This window comes from Aquarana catesbeiana, linkage group LG01 (assembly GCF_042186555.1).
Source record: "Aquarana catesbeiana isolate 2022-GZ linkage group LG01, ASM4218655v1, whole genome shotgun sequence".
Lineage (NCBI taxonomy): Eukaryota > Metazoa > Chordata > Amphibia > Anura > Ranidae > Aquarana > Aquarana catesbeiana.
The window spans coordinates 375781294-375806973 of NC_133324.1; the positions used below are offsets into that span (position 1 = coordinate 375781294).

At 43.5% G+C, this 25680-nt stretch overlaps 1 protein-coding gene across 1 annotated transcript in view; it reads left to right on the top strand.

The window, feature by feature from the left end:
* FRMD3 (FERM domain containing 3) overlaps positions 1 to 25680 on the top strand; it is a 340642-nt gene that overhangs the window by 163927 nt on the left and 151035 nt on the right. The window contains exons 2-3 of the mRNA XM_073633722.1: positions 7169 to 7273; positions 20984 to 21026. Of these exons, the coding sequence (XP_073489823.1) occupies positions 7169 to 7273; positions 20984 to 21026 (148 nt within the window). The remainder of the gene's footprint in view (positions 1 to 7168; positions 7274 to 20983; positions 21027 to 25680) is intronic.

Sequence of the window (25680 nt, forward strand, 5' to 3'; positions counted from 1 at the left end):
TGCTCCTGGACGCACAGGCTGCCGTTTTTTCCTACTGCCCCTAAATGCTTCTGCCTCCAAACGCCTCTGACAGTTTATGTGTGCATGGACACATAGCCTAACATGGAAGGGCGTTTAGAGGCAGTAAAAAAAATGTCAAACGCCCCTAACAGCAGCTGTAAAAACGTCCTGTGTGCATGAGCCCTTAGACTTGACACTTGCTGAAGTGTTTTTGTTTAATTACAGTGTTATTATTATTCTAACAATTTATAATATATCTGCAAATGCATTAAAAAAAATGTGGCTTTTTCAGACATTTAAGTTCAATAAATTATCATTGATTGTTTTGCATTTAAGTGGAAATAAAGAACTGTCCTTAAGATTAGTCAGATTAGTGTAAGCTAATCATATTGATTGGTAAATATGCCTTGTGCTTATTTAGAAGCCTTACCTAGCTAGGTCAATAGCAAACTAAAACCTCCGCTCTGTGTATGGTAGGAGAGAGGGCGCAGGGTGGAGGTTTTAGTTTACCTGCTGTTTAGTTGCTGTCACCAAGAAAGCAGGAAGACCGGATCCAAGCATGCAGAGGAGGGTGGAGTGGTGGTTAGATTCCCGTCCTGAGTGTGTGCAGGCAGTGGACGCCACACTGTGCAAAGGGGTGGGGGTCAGGCCAGGGGTGCCAGCGGAGGAAGAGGTTAGGGTAGAGGAGGCTCTCCACTGGTTGCTGCAGCTGTCGCCACCACCGGAAATCCTGCTGGATTTATTCTCCTTTCTGCGCCAGACAGAGCTATCCCTCTTGTCCCTGATGCTGCATTACCAGTGAGATGTGGTGGGATTGAGAGTGTGAGATAGGGGAGGGGGGCATCTGGGGAGTGTGATCAGAGTAGAGGGATCTGGCGGCGTATCTGGAGCTGTGATTAGAGCGGCGGGATCTGGGGGGGATCTGGAGGTCTGATCAGAGTGGAGGGATGTGGGGAGGATATGGAGGTGTGATCACAGTGGAAGGATCTGGTGGGGGATCTGGCTGGTGTGATCAGAATGTGGAGAGGGGCATCTGGGGGTGTGATGAGGGTGGGGGTATCTGGGGGGTGTGATCAGAGTGGAGGGATGTGGGGGGTATATGGGGGTGTGATCAGAGTGGAGGGATCTGGTAGGGGATCTGGCTGGTGTAATCAGAATGGGGAGAGGGGCATCTGCGGGTGTGATCAGGGTGGGGGTGTTATCAGGGTAGGGGTATCGGGGGGGTGTGATTAGACTGTGGGGGGGGATAGCTAAAAGTCCACAGGTTAGGGGGCGCAAATTACTTGCCTTGCCCCGGGTGCTGACAACCCACGTTTTTGCCACTGGTCTGATACCCAACTGGTTACCCACGTTAAACAAAAAATGGCTTGGTACCTGGTCAGTGAGAAGTTGGCAGCTATTCTCTCCTTGACAAATTGGACACAAAAAGATTTTGAATCCATCAATAACCCACCATCATCAATGTCCTGTGATGGACCAATGTCCATCAATGTCCTGACCAGTGGTCCCCAACCTTTTCGGCATCGGGGACCAGCTGCGTGGAAGAAAATTGTGCCAAGGGCTGGGGGTGGAGGGCGCGTCGGGGTAAGCAATTTTCGCAGGCAATTTGCCAGGGCAATGGCAGGTGTTGGCGCTTCAATCATCCCGGCACCATGGTTGTTATGGTGTCAGGGTGATTGAAGCGCATTATTTATATTGTTATATTGTAATATACAATTAAATAGTTCAACTCACCTTAAGGCAGAATCAGTGGGAGCCCTGAGCGTGTCATTTGCCGCGTCACCTGCCACCAAATGCAGCTTGTCACTTGCCATGTCGCCAGCCACCAGCTGTGGATTGTCACTTGCCACATCACCTGCCAGTGCCACCAAATATGGATTGTCACTTGCCACGTCGCCTGCCACCAGATGTGGATTGTCACTTGCAATGTTGCCTGCCAGTGCCACCAGATGTGGATTGTCACTTGCCACGTCGCCTGCTAGTGCCACCAGATGTGGATTGTCACTTGCCATATCATCTGCCAGTGCCACCAGATGTGTATTGTCACTTGCCACATCACCTGCCAGTGCCACCAGATGTGCATTGCCACTGCATTGGTGGCAGCACTGGTCCATTTAGTACAGAGGCAGGCCTCTGTGCAGTGGCCAGTTCTGAGTGAGGGCAGGAGAGTGAGATGCAGGGCGGGCGGTGAGAGATGATTTCATCTCTCTGCTCCTCACTGCACCTCCGACACTGAAGAGGCCGGGCTGTGAGGATGGAATAGAGTGATACGGGGCAGGCAGAAAGAGATTATGTCATCTCTCACCGCCTGCTTGTCCCATTCGCCCACATGTTTCTCTCATATACCCTGCTATTTTGACAGAACACCGGGTCTTTCATGCCACCCACCCGCCTGCCTGGCTCCGACATGGCGCCCACCCACCTGGCTCCGAAATGCCGCCCGCCTGGCTCTCATGCCGCCCACCCGTCTGGCTCCGACATGCCGCCCGCCTAGCTCCGACATGCTGCCCACCTGGCTCTCATGCCGCACCTGTCCTGCGGAAGAGAGCCGCAGGACAGGTGCGGCATGAGAGAGGCCACAGCCCGGTAGTGGTTGGGGACCCCTTCTGTAGACCATCTGACACCCTCCCTGGATACAAGAGTGTGATATGTGGCAGGATGATACTTACAGTGGAAGTCTACACACCCCTGGTAAAATGTCAGGTTTCTGTGATGTAAAAAAAATTGACAAAGATAAATCATTTCAGAACTTTTTCCACCTTTATTGTGATCCATAAACTGTACAACTCAGTTGAACAACAAACTGAAATCTTTTTAGGTGGAGGGAAGTAAAAATAAAAAAATAAAATAATATGGTTGCATAAGTGTCCACACCCTTAACCACTTCAGCCCTGGAAGATTTGGCTGCTCAATGACCAGGCCATTTTTTGCGTTACGGTACTGCGTTGCTTTAACTGACAATTTTGCGGTTGTGCAATGCTGTATCCAAACAAAATTGACGTCCTTTTTTCCCACAAATAGAGATTTCTTTTGGTGGTATTTGATCAACTCTGCGGTTTTTATCTTTTGCGCTATAAACAAAAAAAAAAAGCGCCAATTTTGAAAAAAACACAATATTTTGTACTTTTTGCTATAATAAATTTCCCCATTTTTTTTTTTTTAAAAGCAAATTTTTTCCTCAGTTTAAGCTGATATGTATTCTTCTACATATTTTTGGTAATAAAAATCACAATAAGCGTATATTGATTGGTTTGCACAAAAGTTATAGCGTCTACAAATAAGGGGATAGATTTATGTCATTTTTATTATTTTATTTATTTTTTTTTTACTAGTAATGGCGGTGATCAGCGATTTTTATCGGGACTGCGATATTATGGCGGACAGATCGGACACTTTTGACATATTTTTGGGACCATTGACAATTATACAGCGACCAGTGCTATAAAATGCACTGATTATTGTGGAAATGTTACTGGCAGGGAAGGGGTTAACAATAGGGTGCAATCAAGGGGTTAACTGTGTTCCCTAGTGTGTGTTCTAACTGTAGGGGAATTGGAGTGACTGGAAGAAATGACAGATCGTTGTTCCTAGCTAGTAGGAACTCACGATCTGTCTCTCCTCTCCTCACAGAACAGGGATTTGTGTGTTTACACACGCACGTCCCTGCTCTGGCTCTCGTGCCCGTGATTGCGCGTGGCCGGTGGTCGTCGCGACTGCCGGCCACGCGCATCGGCACCCCCCCAGTGCAGAGGGACTGACGTACAGCTACGACGATTCGCAGTATAATGACAGCGGCTGGTCGGCAAGCAGTTAAACTAATACTTTTTTGAAGCACCTTTTGATTTTATTACAGCACTCAGTCTTTTTGGGTATGAGTCTATCAGCATGGCACATCTTGACTTGGCAATATTTGTCCACTCTTTGCAAAAAGACTCAAAATCTGTCAGATTGCGAGGGCATCTCCTGTGCACAGCCCTCTACAGATCACCCCACAGATTTTCAATCGGATTCAGGTCTGGGCTCTGGCTGGGCCATTCCAAAACTTGAATCTTCTTCTGGTGAAGTCATTCCTTTGTTGATTTGGACATATGTTTTGGGTCGTTGTCTTGCTGAAAGATGAAGTTCCTCTTCATGTTCAGCTTTCTAGCAGAAGCCTGAAGGTTTTGTGCCAATATTGACTGGTATTTGGAACTGTTCATAATTCCCTTTACCTTGACTAAGGCCCCTGTTCCAGCTAAAGAAAAACAGCCCCAAAGCATGATGCTGCCACCACCATGATTCACAGTGGGTATGGTATTCTTTTTGTGATGCGCGGTGTTGTTTTTGCGCCAAACATATCTTTTGAAATTATGGACAAAAAGTTCAAACTTGGTTTCATCAGACCATAACACATTTTCCCACATGGTTTTGGGAAACTTCAGATGTATTTTTGCAAGTTTTAGCCGGGCTTGGATGTTTTTCTTGGTAAGAAAAGACTTCTGTCTTGCCACTCTACCCCATAGCCCAGATATATGAAGAATACAGGACATTGTTGTCACATGTACCACACAGCCAGTACTTGCCAGATATTCCTGCAGCTCCTTTAATGTTGCTGTAGGCCTCTTGGCAGCCTCCCTGACCAGTTTTCTTCTTGTCTTTTCATCAATTTTGGAGGGACGTCCAGTTATTGGTAATGTCACTGTTGTGCCATATTTTCTCCACTTGATGATGACTGTCTTCACTTTGTTCCATAGTGTATCTAATGCCTTGGAAATTATTTTGTACCCTTCTCCTGACTGATACCTTTTAACAATGAGATCCCTCTGATGCTCTGCAAGCTCTCTGCAGACCATGGCTCTTGCTGTAGGATGCGACTAATAAAATGTCAGGAAAGACCTACTAGAACAGCTGAACTTTATTTGGGGTTAATCAGAGACACTTTAAATGACGGCAGGTGTGTACTGACTCCTATTTAACATGAGTTTGAATGTGATTGCTTAATTCTGAACACAGCTACATCTCCAGTTATAAGAGGGTGTGCACACTTATGCAAACACATTATTATTTTTTTTTTTTACTTCTTCCCCCTTAAAAGATTTCAAATTGTTTTTCAACTGAGTTGTACAGTTTATAGGTCATATTACAGGTGGAAAAAGTTCTGAAATGATTTATCTTTGTCTCATTTTTTTACATCACAGAAACCTGACATTTTACCAGGGATGTGTAGACTTTCTATATCCACTGTAGGTGGAACTCCCTGCATTCACTTGTAACTTCTTTCTATATTTCTCTTTATGTTCTTATTGATCTCCTTTAATGAGTAAAGCTCCCTCCCAGCTTGTTCAGAAAGTTACCTGTGGTACAACTCAAGGCACCCCAACAGGTCATGTTTCCAGGCCCCCCATTATTTTAAACAGGTGATTTGATCAGTTTCACTCCCTTAGTAATTACCACAGCCGTTTCAATTGAGGGAAATCCTGAAAACATGACCTGTTGGGGCACCTTGAGGGCTGGAGTTGAGAAACACTGCTCTATATTGATGAAGGATGCAGGGCCATCTTTAATATTGATTGGACCCTGGGCAAACATTTTCTTGGGGCCCCCCCATGATTACACAGGACTCCCTCCCCCCATACTACGCAAATCACTACATAGGACCCCCATTCCCCATATTACCCCCATAATTACAGGACCCCCCTCCCACATCATTCCACAGGACTCCCTCCCCCATACTACCCCCATCACTACACAGGTCCCCTCCCCCATTATTACACAGGACCCCTCCCCCATACTACCCCCACTACACAGTCTCTCCTCCATACTACATTGTCCCTCAACCATCAGTGCACTGCTGTCTCTGCATAAAGGAGGGTTATTATTGAGGGTGGAGAGGCAGGGAGGGGGGTTATTATTGAGGGTGGAGAGGCAGGGAGGGGGTTATTATTGAGGGTGGAGAGGCAGGGAGGGGGTTATTATTGAGGGTGGAGAGGCAGGGAGGGGGGTTATTATTGAGGGTGGAGAGGCAGGGAGGGGGTTATTATTGAGGGTGGAGAGGCAGGAAGGGGGTTATTATTGAGGGTGGAGAGGCAGGGAGGGGGTTATTATTGAGGGTGGAGAGGCAGGGAGGGGGTTATTATTGAGGGTGGAGAGGCAGGGAGGGGGTTATTATTGAGGGTGGAGAAGCAGGGAGGAGGGTTATTATTGAGGGTGGAGAGGCAGGGAGTGGGTTATTGCTGAGCCCACAGCTGTCAATCACTGCCCTGCACTAAAACACCCAGCAGCCATGTCCTCTCTCCCCACTCTCCCTCCTCTGAAGGGTTTTGCAGCGGCTGAGACTCCCTGGGAAGTTATCAGAGGTGATGGGAGGGGTACTCACTGTGCAGAGCTATATCATCCAGGAGCCCCCGCAGAGGAGGGATGGGAGGGTCAGAATGCAGCACATTGGCCAGCCGGGGAACAGACTCAGACTGAGCTAGGGGGGAGGGGCGGGCGGGGACGTGACTTAACCAGTGCTGAGCTGGATAGAATGGAGGAGAGGACTAATCCACTTGATTTATCCAGCATTTGGGGCCCTACAACAATGAATGGGCCTTGGGCAGATGCCCCATTTGCCCTGCGTTAAAGATAGCCCTGGAAGGATGACATGTAATACAGTAAAACCTTGCATAATTTGTTCCAGAAACATGCTTGTAATCCAAAACACTTGTATATCAAAGCATTTTTTTACAGGGTACAAAAAAGAAGAAAGGCACCTCTAAGTGTAGCAATAAGTTGCTAAATGTTGTACCTTCATTAAATGTAACCATATTGCTACACTTAGAGGCTCCTTTCTTCTTTTTTATACTCAGTTGTGACCTGACGCTACTCTTATATCAAGACATCGCTTGTTTATCAAGGCAAAATTTATTAAAACATTTTGCTTGTCTTGCAAAACGCTCTCAAACCAAGTTACTCTCAAACCAAGGTTTTACTGTATGTTGTTATGGTTTACTTCACTTTGCTTTACCTTATTAAATAATATGTGTCAGCCCACTTGCAGCACCCCAGCCCTCTTGCACTGTGGTTTGGCAGCTGCATTCTATATCTCATATTTGTCCTATAAGGCTTTTTATAGTAATTTATTTCTATGCGTTACATTTCTGACCTAGTAGTGTGTTCTTGTAATTAATAAGTACATTTTCTTTTCCAGAAAGAGACCAAAGGCCAATTTCTTATTGACTATATCTACAACCACTACAACTTGTTAGAAAAGGACTACTTTGGAATTCGCTTTGTTGACCCAGAAAAACAGCGGGTATGTACATTATAAAAATAGGAACCAGCATTATGCTGCATAAATTGAAACAGTGATTCTCAATGATGTCACCTTATAGTTTATGAAACAGTGTTGTTTTAGTGTTTAGTAATGTAGATATTTCAGTGCCTTTTTCTGATGTTATTGACATTTTTCAGCTTATGTGCCACATAAGTAGTGGCAAGTTATGATGGATCACACAAGATATGTAAGCTCTAACGAGCAGGGCCCTCTGATTCCCCTTGTAATTGTATTTTAGCTGTAATGTCTGCCTTTCATTTTGTAAAGCGCTTCGCAAACAGTTGGCGCTATATAAATCCTATAATAATAATAGCATTCGATTTCGGTCCATTTTGGTTAGGACCGAACAAGGTTTCAACATTCAACACCTTCAAAAGTCGTCGCTGGAACTGACTTATGGCTTGGAATATCTGGGTCTGATCCTGGATACAGCTCAGTCCAGAGTTTTGCTTCCTCAAGAGAATATCCTAGCTTTTCACTTGCAGATCCAGAACTTACAGTCGAAGAGCTGTCCAAATCTTCTTCGTGAGAGTTCTGGGTCTGATGGTAGCCTCTTTTAAGGGAATCCCTTTGGCCTGATTTCATTCCAAACCATTGCTGGACCTACCAATGCACCTGACACCCATGACCACTTTGTCTCTGGCCTGGAAGCTCACAATTCTAGCCATGGAATTTGCCAAATATTTTCTTCAACTATCCTGAAAGATCCTCACAACTGGTGCCTGGTTGACAGACTGTGGAAATGTCTTGGACACCCTGACAGTGCAGGGAACTTGGCCACTAGTAGAAGCTTGACTCACTATGACAGGGGTGGGCAACACCGGAGAGGTGGAGATCTACCAGAACAACATGGAAGTGATCAAAATCACCAGCATACAGTCCCAATTTTTTTACATGAACTAATCTCGCAAGGCCCCATTAAGTAGTAACAAAGGTTTGAAAAGCTCAGGGATCATTATTAATCAGTGCAAAGTTCAGGGGTGAGTAGTAATTAAAGCAGAGTTCAGGTCAGTAGTAAGTAACAAAAAGTTCTGGAGTCAGCATTTTTTAGGCAGAGTGCGGGGGTCAGGATTAACACAGCTTTAATAGATTAGTAGTCTGTAAGGCAGAGCTCAGTGGTCAGAGTAAGGAACGCAGAGTGCAGGGATCAGTAGTAAGTAAAGCAGAGTGCGGAGGTCAGCAGTAACACAGAGGTCTCTAGAATGTAACGCGGAGTACAGGAGTACAGGATTCAAGAGTAAATAATGCAGAGGTCAGTTGTTTGTAATGGAGAGCAGTATAATGCAATATACTGTAGGGGTCCGGAGTAAGTAATGCAGAGCACAGGGTACAGGGGTAAGTACCACAGAGTGCAGGGGCAAGCTGTAAGTAACACCGAGTTTGGAGGTCAGACAACAGACCAAAGTAGAAACGTGTGAGCTGTTCCTCCTATTCAAGAATAACCAAGGAGGGACGGCAGCTGTAGATAGTGTGCATCTGGGGTAAGGTGTCAGGTAGAATTTAAAAGCCCAGGCAGCTGAGGGGATGAAATCTATCTCCTCCAAACAGCCACAAGGGAGGAGTTCTTGGCTACTGGTAGAACAGTTGCTTGGTGCTGGATGTTTAACTGCAAAGTTTAGCACTTGTGTACTACAGTCAGTAGATAGGGCGGCACCTGGAACTTTGGCTTGTGAGCAGAGGGAGGATGAGTTTGTGACTCCTACCCATAACATGACCATGAATGACGGGTAGATAGTGATGGGTTACAGACCACTGCTTAATGAACATACTAGAGCTCCAAGCTGTTTGCCTGTATTTTCAACACTAGACTCGTCAACTGCATGGTCATCCAATCAGTATGCAGTCGGACAAGGCCATGGCAGTGATGTACATCAATCATCAGGTAGGCTAACAGAAGTCATGTGGTGAAAGGAGAAACCAGATCAGATTCTGGCATCAGCACATGGACTCTGTAAAATAGTCTCTTGACCCAGAGGTGTTTTAGAACCCGTGTTTCAGGTGGGGGATGCCAGATATGGACTCCTTGGCCTCAAGGTTTGTCTCCAGATGCAGGGATCCACAGCAGTGGATGCCCTGTTGGCTCTGTTTGGATCAATACAACCTGATCTACGCCTTTCCTTCTCTGATGTTTCTGTTCTATAAGATCATAATGAAGGGATATTCTGTCCCAAAGTCCAGTTTACCACCCTGCTTTACAGTCGCTGGCTTTAACAGCTTGGCTGTTGAAGCCCAGATCCTAAGTGAAAGGGGTCTTTCTGAATCAGTTATACCTCTGCTCCTGAAAGAGCACGTCACCTAAGGTCTATAATCGCATATGGAATGCCTACTTTGTCTCATGGAGGGGAGGAAATTTCATCCAAGGAAATACTTTATAAGACAGGTCCTGACCTTTCTGTAATTGGGACTGGTTCACATGTACAGTAGTTAGGATTATTGATTGGCTTTGTTTTGTGATTTTAGCAGCTTTTCATTTTCAAGGACACCTGCAGTAGGAGAAAAACAGGGTCCACTATTGATGACCTTCCTAATTGCTAATTGCATGTTTGTCTCTTGAATTAGTACTTTGTTAATTATTACCCTGGAACAAGCTTGCAGCCAGTGAAGTCTGAACTGCTGATCGGCATACTTATTCCAGGTCATTGAATCTGAAACCACTTAATTTGCACAACAACCAGACTACTAAAATACTCACAAGAAGGTCACAAGTGGCAGACTACACATTTCTCTCCATATTGTTTCCCTTAAAAAGGCTTTACTGTTTTCTAATTATTCTGATGTTCTGCTTTAAATGTAAGAATAGCATCATTGGATTGACCTAGATGTTTTACTTTGATAGTGGCATGATTCATTTCTTTAAAACAAAGAGAAACAATAAAGGATGCATCGTTATACAGTAAATGAGGGAGCTTTAGGATTCATTCACACAGAAACATGCAAAGAATAAACAAGAAAGTTTTCCCAGTGCAGGGTTTTTGGGTTATGGATGAATGAAAACCACATTACAAGTAAAAAAACACTCATTTATGTTGTAGTGTTAGAACTACAGCTTGCTAAATAACACAGTACAGCTTGTTGTGAATTAAATGTGGTTTCCTTAAATACAGTGAAAAGAGGGTTTTTACCAAGCCATGTCTTAAAATGATGGATGCACTTAGAAACTGTTTCCCATCTATGCAAACATGATATCCCTGAAACCGGAGAGCAGTACACATCTGACAGTGGATCATATTGTTTCTGAGAGGGTGTGATGAAAGAAGGTAGGTTTCTTACATCATTGGCGTATAAATTCAGTTAATACAGCTGCTTGCCAACAGGGCAGATTGATGGAGAATATCTTGTACATACCCATGTCCTTTTATTGGACCTCTACTGTAATCTTAAAAGAGAAGTATGGGATTTTTTTCTATCCTATAATCATACTTACCTAGGTGGATGCAGCATCGGTCCAATGCTGCATCTGTCCTCTGCCGCCACTTGACTGAGAACCGAACCATCGAACATCGTCAATGGCTCGGTTCTCTCGGCTCCCCGACCGGAGAGCTTCTGCCTGTCAGTCAGCAGCTCTCCTGCTCTGCTACGCCATGCTCACTGGAGCGCTGAGCTGTGGAGGGGCCGTCGTCTCTTGCCTGGACTGATCTTAGTGACCTCAGCAGAGAGCGGAAGCTGAAAATTGGTCACAGGAGTGCAAAACGAATTGCACTCCTGTGACCCATAGGTGAAGCCCAGCCGAATGAGCCCAGGCTGGACTTCTCCTTTAAGGCTTCATGCACACTTGAGTTCAAAATTGCTACTTTTACAGGCGTTTGAGTTTTCTTTTTTCTTCCTCTACACTCCCCTTTTTGTTAACCTATGTATCCATGCTCACTATAGGCATTTACAGGAGTTTATAGGTAGTAGCGTTTAGGGGCATAACAAAAAAAAAAACTCATTACTAGTTCATTCAGGAGAGGAGCTTTTGAGCATAAAAAATGCCTGAGGCACCTAAACATGGGTAAATGCATCTACATACACATTAATGCTAGGCACTTTTAGCGCTTGAGCGTTTTTCTTTTAATTTCAGTGGGCAGAATACATTTTCTGGCCCGTGAAATTAAAGTTGTTCTAAAGGCTTAAGGTTTAAAAAAACCTTCTGTGTGCAGCCCCCCCTTATACTTACCTGAGCCCCATCTCGATCCAGTGATGTGCATGAGAGCAGCAGCTCTCCCGGGTCTCTCTCCTCATTGGCTCACACAGCAGTCAGTCACAGCCAGTGAACCAATGAGGAGAGAGTGGGGGCGTGGTCAAGTCACGATCTGTGTGTGAATGGACAATGTCCATTCACAGGAGCGTGGCTCTGGAGCAAGCCTGCTTGAGTGCCACCCCCCCACCCAATAGCAAGAGGCTTGCTGTTGGGGGCATTCAGCAGCGAAGGGAGCCTAAAAATAAGAGGATCGTTGACGTGCCTAAACATACTTAAACACACTTGAAAAAATGCAGCTTAGGAGCATTTTTGCAACTGCTTTTCGCCCGCCAAAAAAGCATTTAGAAGAGCCCCAGTGTGCCTGAGGCCTGAAGATTAGTTCTTAGGCAAATATAGAAAAGATACATATAATGCAGCTCTGTATTCCTTAATGCATCATTCAGTGTATTTTTGAATGCAAGCACCTGAATTTGACCTGGTTTCAGCTTCTTGTTGTCACTGTATAGCAGAGCTTTGTGAGAGGAAGCAGTAGCACAAAGAGCCAATCAGTTTATGTGATTACAAGAAGCATACTGATAGGAAGAGAAATCAAAGTGACAGAGAGATGAGCTCATCACTGTGCTGCTTCTCCTTTTATTGTCCAGTCTCAAGTTTGGGAAGGTCCACAGCAACCTGGGCTTAGAGAAAGTGGGCTGAATGATGCTGAATGTCGAATCGCGGCACAAAAAGCTGGTTTTGTTTTAGCTTTCAGCTTAGATTCACACTAATGTAGTGCAGGAAACACTGCAATCCATGTGCGTTTTCCACCTTGCAATCAAATCGCAGGATCCTTACGATCCACTGCGGCTGCAATCTAGACAACATGCCAAACGCAGGTCGCAAACGCAGTACAAAAGTACCATGCGATCCGGCCGCAGTGCAGTTCCAAAATTGCTGCATGCACGACTTTGGTACGATGTGATGAGATTTTGGCCCATTCAAAATTAAAGGGCTCAAATTGCACCGCACTGAATCACATGAAAATCGAACAGGCATGCGGTGCAGTTCCTGTGCGATTCATATGCAGTTCATAGTGTAAACTGAGGCTTAATGGGCAATTCATATTTATCTTGTTACTTTTGGCTGGAGTTCTGTTATAAGCTTTATTTAATGCATCTTCCACAGGCTTTCACCAAAAACATGCAGTAATGCTGTTCAGTGTTGGAGAGCGTAGTTCAAGCAACCTCTACCAAAGGCCTTATTTCTGTTACCTACTTGTCTCTATTACAGAGCACTTTCCATAAATTCCATCTACCCTCTAAAGCAAAGTGGGAACAGGATATTGGGCCTATTCCTAATAATGTCTGGGAAGAGATTGTCCTCTCTGTGTCTCTTTCATCTTCGCACAGGCTAACTCAGTTCTTTATATTGCACAGGGTGTAATGGACCCCAGAATTTCTGTGTGCTGTTGGCTTAAGAACCAACTCGGCTTGTCCTAGATGTGGCAATCTGGGGTTCCTGATATGGCACTGCCCAAAACTCCAGAGGTATTGGGCAGAGGTTGTGGGCACTCTCAATGGGATCTTAGATCCTCTTACATGTTTACTGAGCTATGTTGATTGTTCATTGCTTAAAAGAGAACAAAGAAGGCCTAGTGCTCAGGGCACAGCGTACCCCTCAGGATTTTAAGGGCAGACCAGGAGGGTATTAAAAAATTCCTTTATTGATACACAAAGTAATTATACAATGGAAAATGTTAAAATCAATGGTATTGATACAGAATTGCAAGCATGATAATAACTGCCCTGTGAAATAGCAGCGAGCTAATGCAAGTGGCTGTATAGAATGACACCTGACATGGTTCAGACTAACTTTCCTTCTTCAAAGGCTTTGTGTCATCTATAGCATACATATTCTATAATATAAACATATTTGAGCGTTAGTATAGTAATGCAATCAGATTGGGAACGTTTCATACAGAGATTAGATAGTCATCTGATCAATAAGCATGGCAAAGGAAAAACACCCTTACATACCTGAGCTGATCACTGCTAGACACAGAGGGGAAGAGCAGAGTGGATATAGCCTGCACACTTGGTGCCTTGCAGTGTGGGGATAAGGATATGTGGCTGGATGTAATAAAGCCAAAATCAAAGGCATGGAGGGTCAGGGCTGGATGAACCCACAATCACTACAGGAACTCCCACCGACTGGAGCAACTACTCCAGTCAGTATAAGGTCAGCCAACAGGTGAAAGGGTATGCCTGGTACTTTCCTGTCTTGGAAAGACAGATAAAGGTAAGAAATATATTAGGGTAACAAGGTAGATATTATCAGCCTTTTACCTACCTTGTTACCCTAATATATTCGCCAAACGAGCTTAGGCTCCTTCTCCTTACCCTAATATATTAGCCAAACGAGCTTAGGCTCCTTCTCCTTTCTTAGGCTCCTTCTCCTTTATACCACCAAACCAGATTACTGTAATTTGTGGCTCGGAGACAAATTGCCCTTAAGTGGCCTTCTCCGCATCCCCCAACCATATCTGATTGGATATTTGAACTTAAAAAGTGCATTTCCTATTGAGAGACATATTTTCGTTCTCAGAAACTCATCTGAGAGGTTTGATTCAATTAGGTCAACAAGGCCAGCCCACATGAGTTCGGTTTTGAGCTAGGGTACAAGCCTTTTTAGACATGGTTGTTTTGTTAAAAATAGGTCCCATCTGCAAGGTTTGCTGATCATTAGAATTGTTTGGGGGTTTTATTTTTTGAATTTTTTTTAATTTTTATGTGTGTATATTTGGTGATTGTTTTTGGCTTGCGACGGCCTTTTAAAATATGCTTTCTTTGATTTTTTTTTTTGTATGTGAAAATAAAATGTGAAAAAAAAGTAATTCTGTTCAGTAAAGCAAACAGAACAATAGGTTATAGACCACTCGGTATTATTCTGGGGGTGGGAAAAGAATGTCAGATTTACCTCACAATTTATAGTAATATGCATTTTTAGAGGAGCGAGAGTCAATGTCCGATTTTGCTAACAGAGCCCAGAGCCCACAGCATATAAAACCTAAAACTGTAACTCCATCCAAGCATAACAACTCTCTTTGAAGATCCTGCTGTTTTTATATGCTTTGTGTGGAAGCAGAAATATAACCTAACATCTAGAGAGCATAATATCTTGCACATCACAATTGTAACATTAGGCCCTAGGAAGATTATCACGTCCGGGCAGTTAAAGCCCAACTCCAGCTAAAACTTTTTTTTCTCTTCCTAGTTTGTATTGCTGTTTGTGGTCATTTTTTTTTCCAGTGGGGCGCAGTCAGAGAGAAAAAATTATGTTACTGGAGTAAAAAAAGTTAGTGCCTTGAAAAAGTATTCATGCCCCTTGAAATTTTCCACATTTTTTCATGTTACAACCAAAAACGTAAATGTATTTTATTGGGATTTTATGTGATAGACCAAAACAAAGTGGCACATAATTGTGAAGTGGAAGGAAAATGATAAATGGTTTTCAAAATACTTTTACAAATAAATATCTGAAAAGTGTGGTGTGTGCATTTGTATTCAGCCCCCTTTACTCCGATACCCCTAACTAAAATCTAGTGGAACCTATTGCCTTCAGAAGTCTCCTAATTATTGATGGGAGAGTTTGCTTTGAATATTGAATAATAAATGAATTAAATAGCGTTTTTAGTTTGTGGTGTTTGGATGCAGTGTACTTCCTCTTTAACCAATGATTCATTGCCACACTGAAAAAAGAACAAGATAAATCTATTCATTAAATTGACAAAATCCCCTTTATATGTTTATTTTGCCCCTCTTATAGTAAATACGTCCCTCCCTGTCACTACATCTGATTGCTGTCAGTGTGCCACTGCACTAGCATTGTTTTTATCCGACAGGGTCAACTACCACCAAAGTAATGTTTAAATATTCTCAGATAAAACTATACACATTAAAGCCTTATGCCGCGTACACACGAGCGGACTTTACGGCAGACTTTGCCCGGCGGACGGGATTTCGTCAGACAATTCGATCATGTGTGGGCTCCAGCGGACTTTGTTTTCTCAAAAGTTGGACGGACTTAGATTTGAAACATGTTTTAAATCAATCCGTCGAAATCGAGTCCAGTCGAAAAGTCCGCTCGTCTGTATGCTAGTTCGACGGACAAAAAGCCACGCCGGGGCAGCTATTGGCTACTGGCTATAAACTTCCTTGTTTTAGTCCGGTCATACGTCATCACGTACAAATTTGACAGACTTTGGTGGATTGTGTGTAGGCAAGTCCGTTCATTTGGAAGTTCCGTCATAAAGTCCGTTGAAAAGTCCGCCGGGCAAAGTCTGCCGTAAAGTCCGCTCGTGCGTACGCGGCATTAGTCCTAGGAGAATCCAACTTATGGGACTAATGAACATTTGACATTTTATGAGACGTGTGGTGCCAAGAGGGTCACCCATGGATCAGATTTTGGCCATTCAGCTCAAATGAAAGGGCTAGAAAATAAATCAATACAGTAAATTCTTACATTATTAAATAAATATATAAAAAGAGACAAATATGTAGAATACAGTGCCTTGAAAAAGTATTCATCCCCCTTGACATTTTTCATATTTTGTCATTTTACAACCAAAAATGCAAAAATGTAAATGTATTTTATTGGGATTTTATGTGATAGACCAACACAAAGTTGTGAAGTGGAAAGAAAATGATAAATGTTTCTAATTTTTTTTTTACAAATAAATATGTGAAAAGTGTGGCGTGCATTTGTATTCAGCCCCCTTTACTCTGATACCCCTAACTAAAATCTAGAGGAGCCAATTGCCTTCAGAAGTCACCTAATTAGTAAATAGAGTCCACCTGTGTGTAATTTAATCCCAGTATAAATACAGCTGTTCTGTGAAGCCCTCAGAGGCTTTTTAGAGAACCTTAGTGAACAAACAGCATCATGAGGCCAAGGAACACACCAGAGAGGTCAGGGATAAAGTTATGGAGAAGTTTAAAGCAGGGTTAAGTTATAAAAAAATATCTCAAGCTTTGAACATCTCACGGAGCACTGTTCAATCCATCCATGGAAAGAGTATGGCACAACTACAAACCTACCAAGACATGGCCATCCACCTGAACTGACAGGCTGGGCAAGGAGAGCATTAATCAGAGAAGCAGCCAATAGGCCCATGGTAACTCTCAAGTAGCTGCAGATATCCACAGCTCAGGTAGGAGAATTTGTCCACAGGACAACTATTAGCCGTGCACTCCACAAATCTGGCCTTTATGGAAGAGTGGCAAGAAGAAAGCCATTGTTGAAAGAAAGCCATAAGAAGTCTCATTTGCGGTTTGCGAGAAACCATGTGGGGGACACAGCAAACATGTGGAAGAAGGTGCTATGGTCAGATGAGAACAAAATTAAACTGTTTTGCCTAAAAACAAATCGCGACGTGTGGCAGAAAACTAACACTGCACATCACCCTGAACACACCATCCCCACTGTGAAACATGGTGGTGGCAGCATTATATTGTGGGGATGCTTTTCTTCAGCAGGGACAGGGAAGCTGGTCAGAGTTAATGGGAAGATGGATGGAGCCAAATACAGGGCAATCTTAGAAGAAAACTTGTGTGCAAAAGACTTGACTGGGTTCACCTTCCAGCAGGACAACGACCCTAAACGTACAGCCAGAACTACAATGGAAAGGTTTAGATCAAAGCAAATTCATGTGTTCCGGTGTTCCCTAAATGTGAGTTTGGGGACACAAACCCGCACGCATCCGCATGGTTTTCAAAGTGAGAGCAGCAGCTGTGTCCATGCAGCTGCTGTTTTCCAATTGACATGAATGGGACTGGCTGCACATGAATGCACAGGACACCTGTGCATGCCATGCGGACAAACGCCACCCTTTGCACAAATGTATGTTTAAGCATGCGCATGTGTATATCATTGCATATATCATACAAAATCACTTACATAATGAGCATATTGACTAGCCGAGATCTACATATAATTTCAACTGTCTATGGACTTGTGTACACAGGCATTGGTTAGTGACAGAATTATTTTTCTCCTCATCAAGTCAATGGAAATGCTACAGCTTTGGACATTCATTTTGAAAAAGATGCCCATGTGTGAGAATTTGTTAGTGCCAGTGGTTATGCACTTATAGGGGGACAGTGTTTTCTGTAATGCATTGCTATGGCCAAAGATACGCTGCAGCTGTGCTCCAGGTGCTACAGCAACTGCTGTATTTTACTCCATTCGCCCATATGTGATAAATTATGGCAGTGTGCAATAGCCCTAAAAAGCACTTGTCCTGGGTACAAAAATGGCCAGTAGAAGGGTAAAGAATTGGTCACTAGTGATTTCTTTTTGCTGCCTGCTGCTGATCTTTCTCTGTAAGGCTGGGTTCACACTAGTGCGATGCCAGACATCACATGAGATGTCTGTGTGATGCAAATTCAGCCATACAAACTGTATAGCTTAAATCGCATCGCGTTCGCACCAAAATGGTGCAGGACCTTTTTTTTGGTCCGCACTGGAATCAGATCGCATGTGTGGAATCCGATTCTTGTCCTATTTCAGAGTTCGCTCTGCGAACTGATTTGGGAGTGTCATTAACTTTATATTGACACCCGCAGCGGTTCGCAGGGAGCAGTGAAAACTGCCTGTGAGTGAGGTGTGATGGGGAATCATGCTGGTTCCCTCATCGCACAACTGTGAACCGGGACTTACTGACACATCGGGGTTGATTTACTAAAACTGAAGTGTGCAAAATCTGGTGCAGCTCTGCATAGAAGCCATTCAGCTTCTACTTCAGCTTGTTCAATTACAATGGAAATTGACTGGTTTCTGTGCAGAGCTGCACCAGATTTTGCATTCTCTAATTTTAGTAAATCAACCTCATTGTGTCTCTGTGTAGAGACAGCCATTTTGGTAGAGGATGTGGCTTTGCTTTCTCACGTTAGAGCTGATGAGTTGTGATTTAATGAGTGGTTGGTAACGATCAAAAAGCAGCAAGATCTTGTTGACCCCCTGTAGGCAGGTTCCTATGGTTTCCCCTTGGGGAATGCCTGGCCTTTTTTAGTTTTAGGTCATGAGCAGCTGACGGTAATCCCAGCTATGGTAAATTTCTGGAAAATGGTAGGCTGCTTTCCCTGGAGACGCTTGGATAGAGATTTGGAAGTTTTCCCATGGACTTTTGGCGCTACAAGCAATTGCACCATTTTTTTGGTGCCCATGGACGTTCTTTTAGGGAGTTGTCTACACTTACCCCAATTGAGCAGCTGTTCATAGAAAAAGGCCTTACCTCACTTAGTCTCAGTATTGTATAAACTACTGGGTTCCGCTCCCACTATAACTAAAGCCGCGTTTATTCGGGAGTGGACCTGGGGATTGAGTTCTCGGCTGCCCAACTTACACACATATACCAATTAACCCATCCCAACTCTATTGAATCCAGGACCCAAGAGACTAATTATAAGTTACTGACGAGGTGGTACCGTGTGCCTGCGACCTTATCACGTATATACCTTCAGTCCCCGATCTTTGTTAGAGAGGTTGCCGCCAGAGAGGCACACTCCTGCACCTGTGGTGGGAGTGTCCTGTGATTCAACCCTTCTGGTCCCAAGTTTCAGATAAAAAATGTACTCATTTTCTACCCCATGTTCCTACCATCCCACTCAGTCATTATAAGAAAAGCGCTCTCCCACACCTCCTAAATGCGGCAAAGAGATTAATCATTATCTACTGGAAGCGAATACATGTGCCCAATACACAGGAGTGGATTGGGAACGTGAATGGGATTATGGAAGCAAAGGAGTCGGTGGTGACGTGTATGGACAGACATGAGCGATTTTTTTTTTTAAGTAGGTGGGCAGCGTGGCGGCACCACACTTTTGATCCAGGGCGAGTAACTATGTGAATTATGTAGCCATTACCAAAGTTTAAGGTCTTTTTTCCTTTCCTATCATTGCATGCTATGCAGGCTATGCTTCCTGTTTTAGTTTTATTTAAAATTTTCCTTTAATTTTTCTTTAAAGTGTAAGTAAACCCTCCTATCGTTTTCTGCCAAGGAAGCTGCCATCTTTGCCTCTGTTTAATCTACAACTGCCATGATGCTGCACATGTGATCAGTTATGACACCAGCCATTGGATGGCTTGACAGTTTGGTTGAGAGCACAACCAATGGGAGTGTTACATTTCCAGCACGTGCCGGAAATGAAGCAGTTTTATGGACGGGTTTACTTCCGCTTTAAGCCTACCAACTGATGTGGATGACTGCTGCTTTATTATATATCATCTTAGTGTCCTCTTAGTCATATTCCCTGTTATCTGGTTTCTGTTGTAATGTTCCAACTTACAGCATTTCAGCGGATCCGAGGGCCTTGTGCTTTGGTCTTCTGTTCCATCTCGGGATCTCCCATGTTGTCACTGATGTTGGGGCGTCCCTCGCGAGGGGGGGCAACCCATCAGTTTTTCTGTGGGCCTTTCCCCCGTGGGGGGCCACCCCTTACCCTCAGGGTGCCGTGCTTGTGTGTATTATGGCACCTTGGTTGATGGCTGGGACCCTGACGCCTCAGGAATCTGGGTCCCTGCTTTATGTGGAAGTCTATATTTGACACCTTTTGTGATAACTGATGTTTTCCTTTTATTAATTATTTTTTCTTTTATGTTACCTTTTTTTTTTTTTTCTTGCTGTCCATAGATATGTGACAACAATTATTTTACTTTACTTTATTTTACTTTCTGTAAGAGAAATGTTTTTCTACATAAATAAAGATTATAGAAAAAAAAGGCAGCAAGATAGGTGCAGAAACTAAATAAGCAGAGAGATTCTTGCATTTTAGGTGCTCTGGTGCAGATTCCTCTCCAGCAAGGAGAACATAAAGCAGCAGAGTAGTAACATGACCAAATCTTGAGAGACCAGCACTCATGGCAGTAGTGCCTCAGATGATCTCACGCTGTAGATATACAGTGCTGTAAAGCTATGAGACACAAGGCATAGGGTTGCCTAAGCGCATGAAGTACACTGCTCTTTTTTCAGGAATTTGAGAGCATGGAATGGGGACCAAATCTTGAGAGACCAGCACTCATGGGGAGTAGTGCCTAAGATGATCTCACGCTGTAGATATACCGTGCTGTACAGCTTTGAGACACAAGGCATAGGGATGCCTAAGCACAGGAATTGCACTGCTCTTTTTTCAGGAGTTTGAGAGAATAGAATGGGGATGTGATAGAAAGAGAAAGGTTGCTGTATATGACACACACTGTGAATTTACAGCTAGTAAATGAAGGGGAGTCATGATAGAGTCCTTTGACCTCACTGGTTATTCCACAATAGCTTCCTCTGTATGCTTAGTGCTAACATACAGAGCGGTTCCAAGCATCCTTTAACCCAGATTTGAAATACAAACAAAAGAATGTTATAATTATTAACCAGTTCAAATTGTATTTGATTTTTATTATGAATGCTTTTCTGTGTGTGTATTCATGTCATAAGTCCCATACAGTTAGCACTGACCTCTGTGTTTCTTTTTCTTTTCCAGCACTGGCTTGATCCTAACAAACCCATTGTCAAGCAAATGAAATGTAAGTTTTCAGATCCTAAAAGCGTTTCAGCTATATACAATAAATGAATATGTGTAAATCCTAGAATGGCTGAATTATCTTGTCAGACCTGGTTATGTGATTGTTGACACATCCAAAGATACAGAATCCCAACACAATAAGCTGTGTGACATTGCTGCAGGAGGTTCTGTAAAATGGCTCACTGTTTTGTTTCCATCATGGCTTTGATATGATTCACATATTATTTAAAGGTCAGCCTTTTCATGCTGAGTGTATGCTTTATTTTGCTATCAAGTTAAATGTGAACTCTTTTCAAGAAAAAAATGAGTGAATTCTCAGAAAATAAATCTCGGAGGTGCCTGTAACACTGTATAGCCCTCTAATAAGAAGTTGGGGGCTTGTCTTCCATTTGGGAAGACTTAGGTACTGCTTTGGTTTCTTCTCCCTGCCCAGGTGTTACTTGCAGCTAGCACTACTACAAATAGTGTGGGCATTGTTATTTTCACATTCTGTCTCATAGGTATTGATAACATATGATACAGGGGAAGAAAAAATTATCCTTCATATTCTGTATTAAGTGTGTGCGGCAAAAAGGATTCAGGGATACATACCATTAACATATTAGAAATAACACTTTTAATTGTTAAAGGCTTGTTTCCACCCAAAAAAAGATATTTCATTTTACTGGTGGTTGCTTGCAGGCAAAATCACCTGCTGACATCTTGGTCCCCATTTACACAGGTGTACCTATTTACACCCATGCGGAGGGCCTTCATACATTTAGTGTTTTTATTACATTAAATGGTATTTCTGTGGGTTCGTTTTTATTTTATGACTCTGACCTTCTATTCCACCATAGCCTACTTTCACAACTAAACTTGTGATGGCATTTTGTATTTGGTGTACTCACATAAAGTGCTTCCTGGATCAGCCTGTTGACATATCCTGGAGAGTTACATCTTGAGAATTCTGGGCCACCTACAGCATCCCCTTTTCCCCCCAGCCCAGCATCATCACAGAGTTTTTCTGGTAGTAAAAAAATCTTATTAAATTGGCACAAAAAAAAATTGCAAATTTAATAATTACAGCAGGCTTGCTACGTTTCAAGGTTTTAAAGTACGGTTTCAAGGCCAATCTTTTGAGATTTTTCTTACATCCAGAAGAAAAAGGGTAACAAAGCTAGTAAAGGGACAAGCGGATCTCAGCTATGGGGAAAGACTACAAGCATTGAACTTATTCTCTCTGGAGGGGAGACACTCGAGAGGGGATATGATAGCGATACACAAATACCATACTGGTGACCCTAGCATGGGGAAAAAAACGTTTCCGTTAAAGGGAGTTTAAAAAGACACGTGGCCATTGACAGATATTGGAAGAGAAGCGGTTTAACAGGGTTACTGTCAGAGCGGTAAGGATGTGGAATTCTCTTCCACAAGCAGTGGTATCAGGAGGGAGCATTGATAGTTAAAAAAAAACTGTTAGATGGGCTTCTTAATGATCGCAAGATACAGGTATATACAATGTACTATTGACATAAACACACACACATACACACCACAGATTGGACTGAATGGACTGGTGTCTTTTTTCAACCTTACCGCCTATGTAACTAAGAAATGCTACGATATCATAGCTGGGAAGAATTGGGAATCTCACAGTCCGACACTCCAGGAAGTGTCAATTTTTTTGACAGATTTGCAGTCTGCATGCTGCAGTAGAAAGTGCTTCTTTAGTTATGACTAACAGGACCACCGATAAAGGAGTACCACTGGTCTTCCTGTAGGGGACTGGGGCTAGCAGGGGGGCTCAGGGAGAAGGGGGAATCGGATGTGGCTTGTCAGTGAGGGGGGGGGGGGGCAATTACTGGAACTGATTCCCTGTATGGCTTTCACTGCAGCAGATGAAAGCTGGCTTCTCCTCCTCTCCCTCCAGCTGGCTTTTAGCTGCTGTAGAGAGAGTCATACAGGGGATCAGTTCCAGTAATTGACCCCCCGTCACAACAATCGCCCGCCCTGTGCACCATCCTCTTCCCACTGCTGCACGGGTCCCACTGTGTGACCCCCTCCCCCCCCTACAGTGCTGCAGGCTTTTTAGTGTATTTTTCAAACAGCAGCCCTGATGACTGATATAGAACGCTTTCCAAAGTTCCTTTGTCAGGGTAAGATATGGTGACTAGACCCTTTTAAACAAATAGTGTGAGTTTATTTCTATGGGCTGTGGATAATATATTCCTCTACTGACATAGTGATACGACTCTCCAGAAATGAAGGAATACAGCTAATATTATAAGCACATTAATATATGTATACATGGGTTTCTACACAGTAATACAGTGTAAGTTATACATTCCCTCATCCTTGTGAAAGATGATGATTCTATGCTATTTTGAAATTGCACGGTGCTTAGGTATGTGACTGTCAAGCCACAGCAGAAATGCCTCCCAGTCTTAAACTGAATTTATATGCTATGTGCACCTGCAATGATCTGACTCTGCATCTTGGCTTGTCTTGCCTCATTTGCTCCCTGTAAATTACAATGTTTATGTAAGGTGTAGTATGGTTTGGTAAAACATTTATGTGTGACCATGACACAGTACAACTCTAGTCAGTTTTGTTTCTTTGATTTTGAATAAAATGGGGAAGGAATATAACTTCTGTTGGTAAGGTTACAGTCTGAATTTGGTAAGTAAGCTTTATCAAGGAGGGCAAAGCAGTAATCTGTTTTGCATGGACCAAAACTGTGCAACTGAAGTTAGACAATACAAGCATTTGCTCAGAAGCAGTGAATAAATAGGCTAGGCACTAAAGTTATTAAGCATACAATTTATAACTGGTGGCTAAATTGTCTATAGTGTGATTCTGATTGATTATACTCTCAATTGGAGCTAGAGCTCTCCATAGAGAGCCGGTCACAATCTCCTGCTATGCGAATTGGATGTGGTGAAATCCACATCCAATTCGCAATAGTGTGAACCCAGCCTAAGAGATTGTTTAAAACCTCTTTACACTCTAGATGGGCTAGACACGTGCAAAGAGCTGCAGAGGTTAAAAATGTGTCGCGTCAGAAACAAGCAGATCTCCATCTGGCCCTCTCACAGCTTCTGGACCAAGGTATCAGGGCTCCAGACCCTGCTGAAGAATCATTTCAGAAGTTTTACTCCAACCTGCTCACTGTCCCAGTACCCAATGGATTATTCTTCCCTTTGGAACCTCAAAGCCAAGTATACATTTGGGTCCCAAAATTGCCTTCCCTCACCAGTGAAACTTTCTGGCTTCTGTGAATAGTTACTTACATGTGCCCATCTTTCCAGTACAGCAACATTTTCTGAGGTTTGCTGTGGGACCACTACACTACCAACTCTTGGCCCTGCTTTTGGTCTGTCTTCAGATCCTCGAGTGATATACAAGCTGTTGGCTTTAGCGTTGGTCCGCCATCACAGAAGCTTAGGTGTAAGCTGAGACTTTGGAAATTGTCGCTGCAACTGACTCATCAGGAGTATCTGGGTCTGGTCTTTAACATGTCTCAGAGTGTTCATTCCTTGAGATAAACGTCAGACTCTACAGTCTCAAGTTTGAACTCTTCAATCCAGAATCTGTCTGACTCTCTGCCTCTGCATTACAGTTTTGGGACCTTTTGCCCCATTTCACCCCAGACATCTGCAATACAACATCCTGTTATTGTGAGACAAATTGGTCCACTGTCTGGACAGGCCAATTTGGTGGACACCAAAGACAAGGCTATCCCTGGCATAATGGATCAGAAATCTGTTGCAGTGGTCAGGGAAGTCCTTTCTTCCTGTCTATTGAAGAATTCTTATGAAGGGTGCAAATCTTTTGGGGTGGGGTGGGGGGGTGGGGGAAACCTAGGCTTTGGGGACTTGGACGTCAGACTAATCTCGTCTCCCAATAAATATGTTGGATCTTCTGATGATTTGGGTGATTTACTGTTCCTTCCATGTTGGAAAAACCTGTTGGAGGGCCATCGATCCAGATTGAGTAAGGCAATGTCACAGTGGTGGCATACATCAACTATCAGGAAGAAACCAGAAGTCTCACTAAAAACAGGTAGAGCCAATTCTGTACTGGGCAGAACTTCACCTTGTCAGCCATGTACATTCTAGGCAAGCAGATTTCCTTAGCTGGCAGCATCTGAACCCAGGAGAGTGATTTCTACATCCAGAGGTGTTCCAAGACCTGTGTCATGGATGGGCTGGACAGGTTTGTAGCCAAGTGCAGGGGTGCACGCGATCGTTTGGTGGCTCTGTGGGAACAATACAGCCTGTTCTATGCCTTTCCTAGGCTGTTCAGCAGGATTGAGATGAAACTCATTCTGGTAATCTTCACTTGGCAGCCGTGCAGGAGCAGCTGTATTGGTCAAAATGCACACTGTCTACATTTGGGGATGTGCAGGGCTTCTACATGGCTGTCAAATTTTAATAGAGGCAGGGTTTGCTTCCTCATTTGCCTCCAGCAAGGAGAACAGTGGGAAGCACACTGGTGACATCATTAGGTACACCAATTCCCTGACCCTAGCAGTCAGAGACAGCAGTGCCTTGGATATCACACAGCAGATATACAGCAATGAGGTTATAGGCACATGAGTACATAGGCAGCCTTACATACCTGGTTGTGCACTATTTTTGCAGGAGGAATTCCAGAGGAAATGTATATTTTCA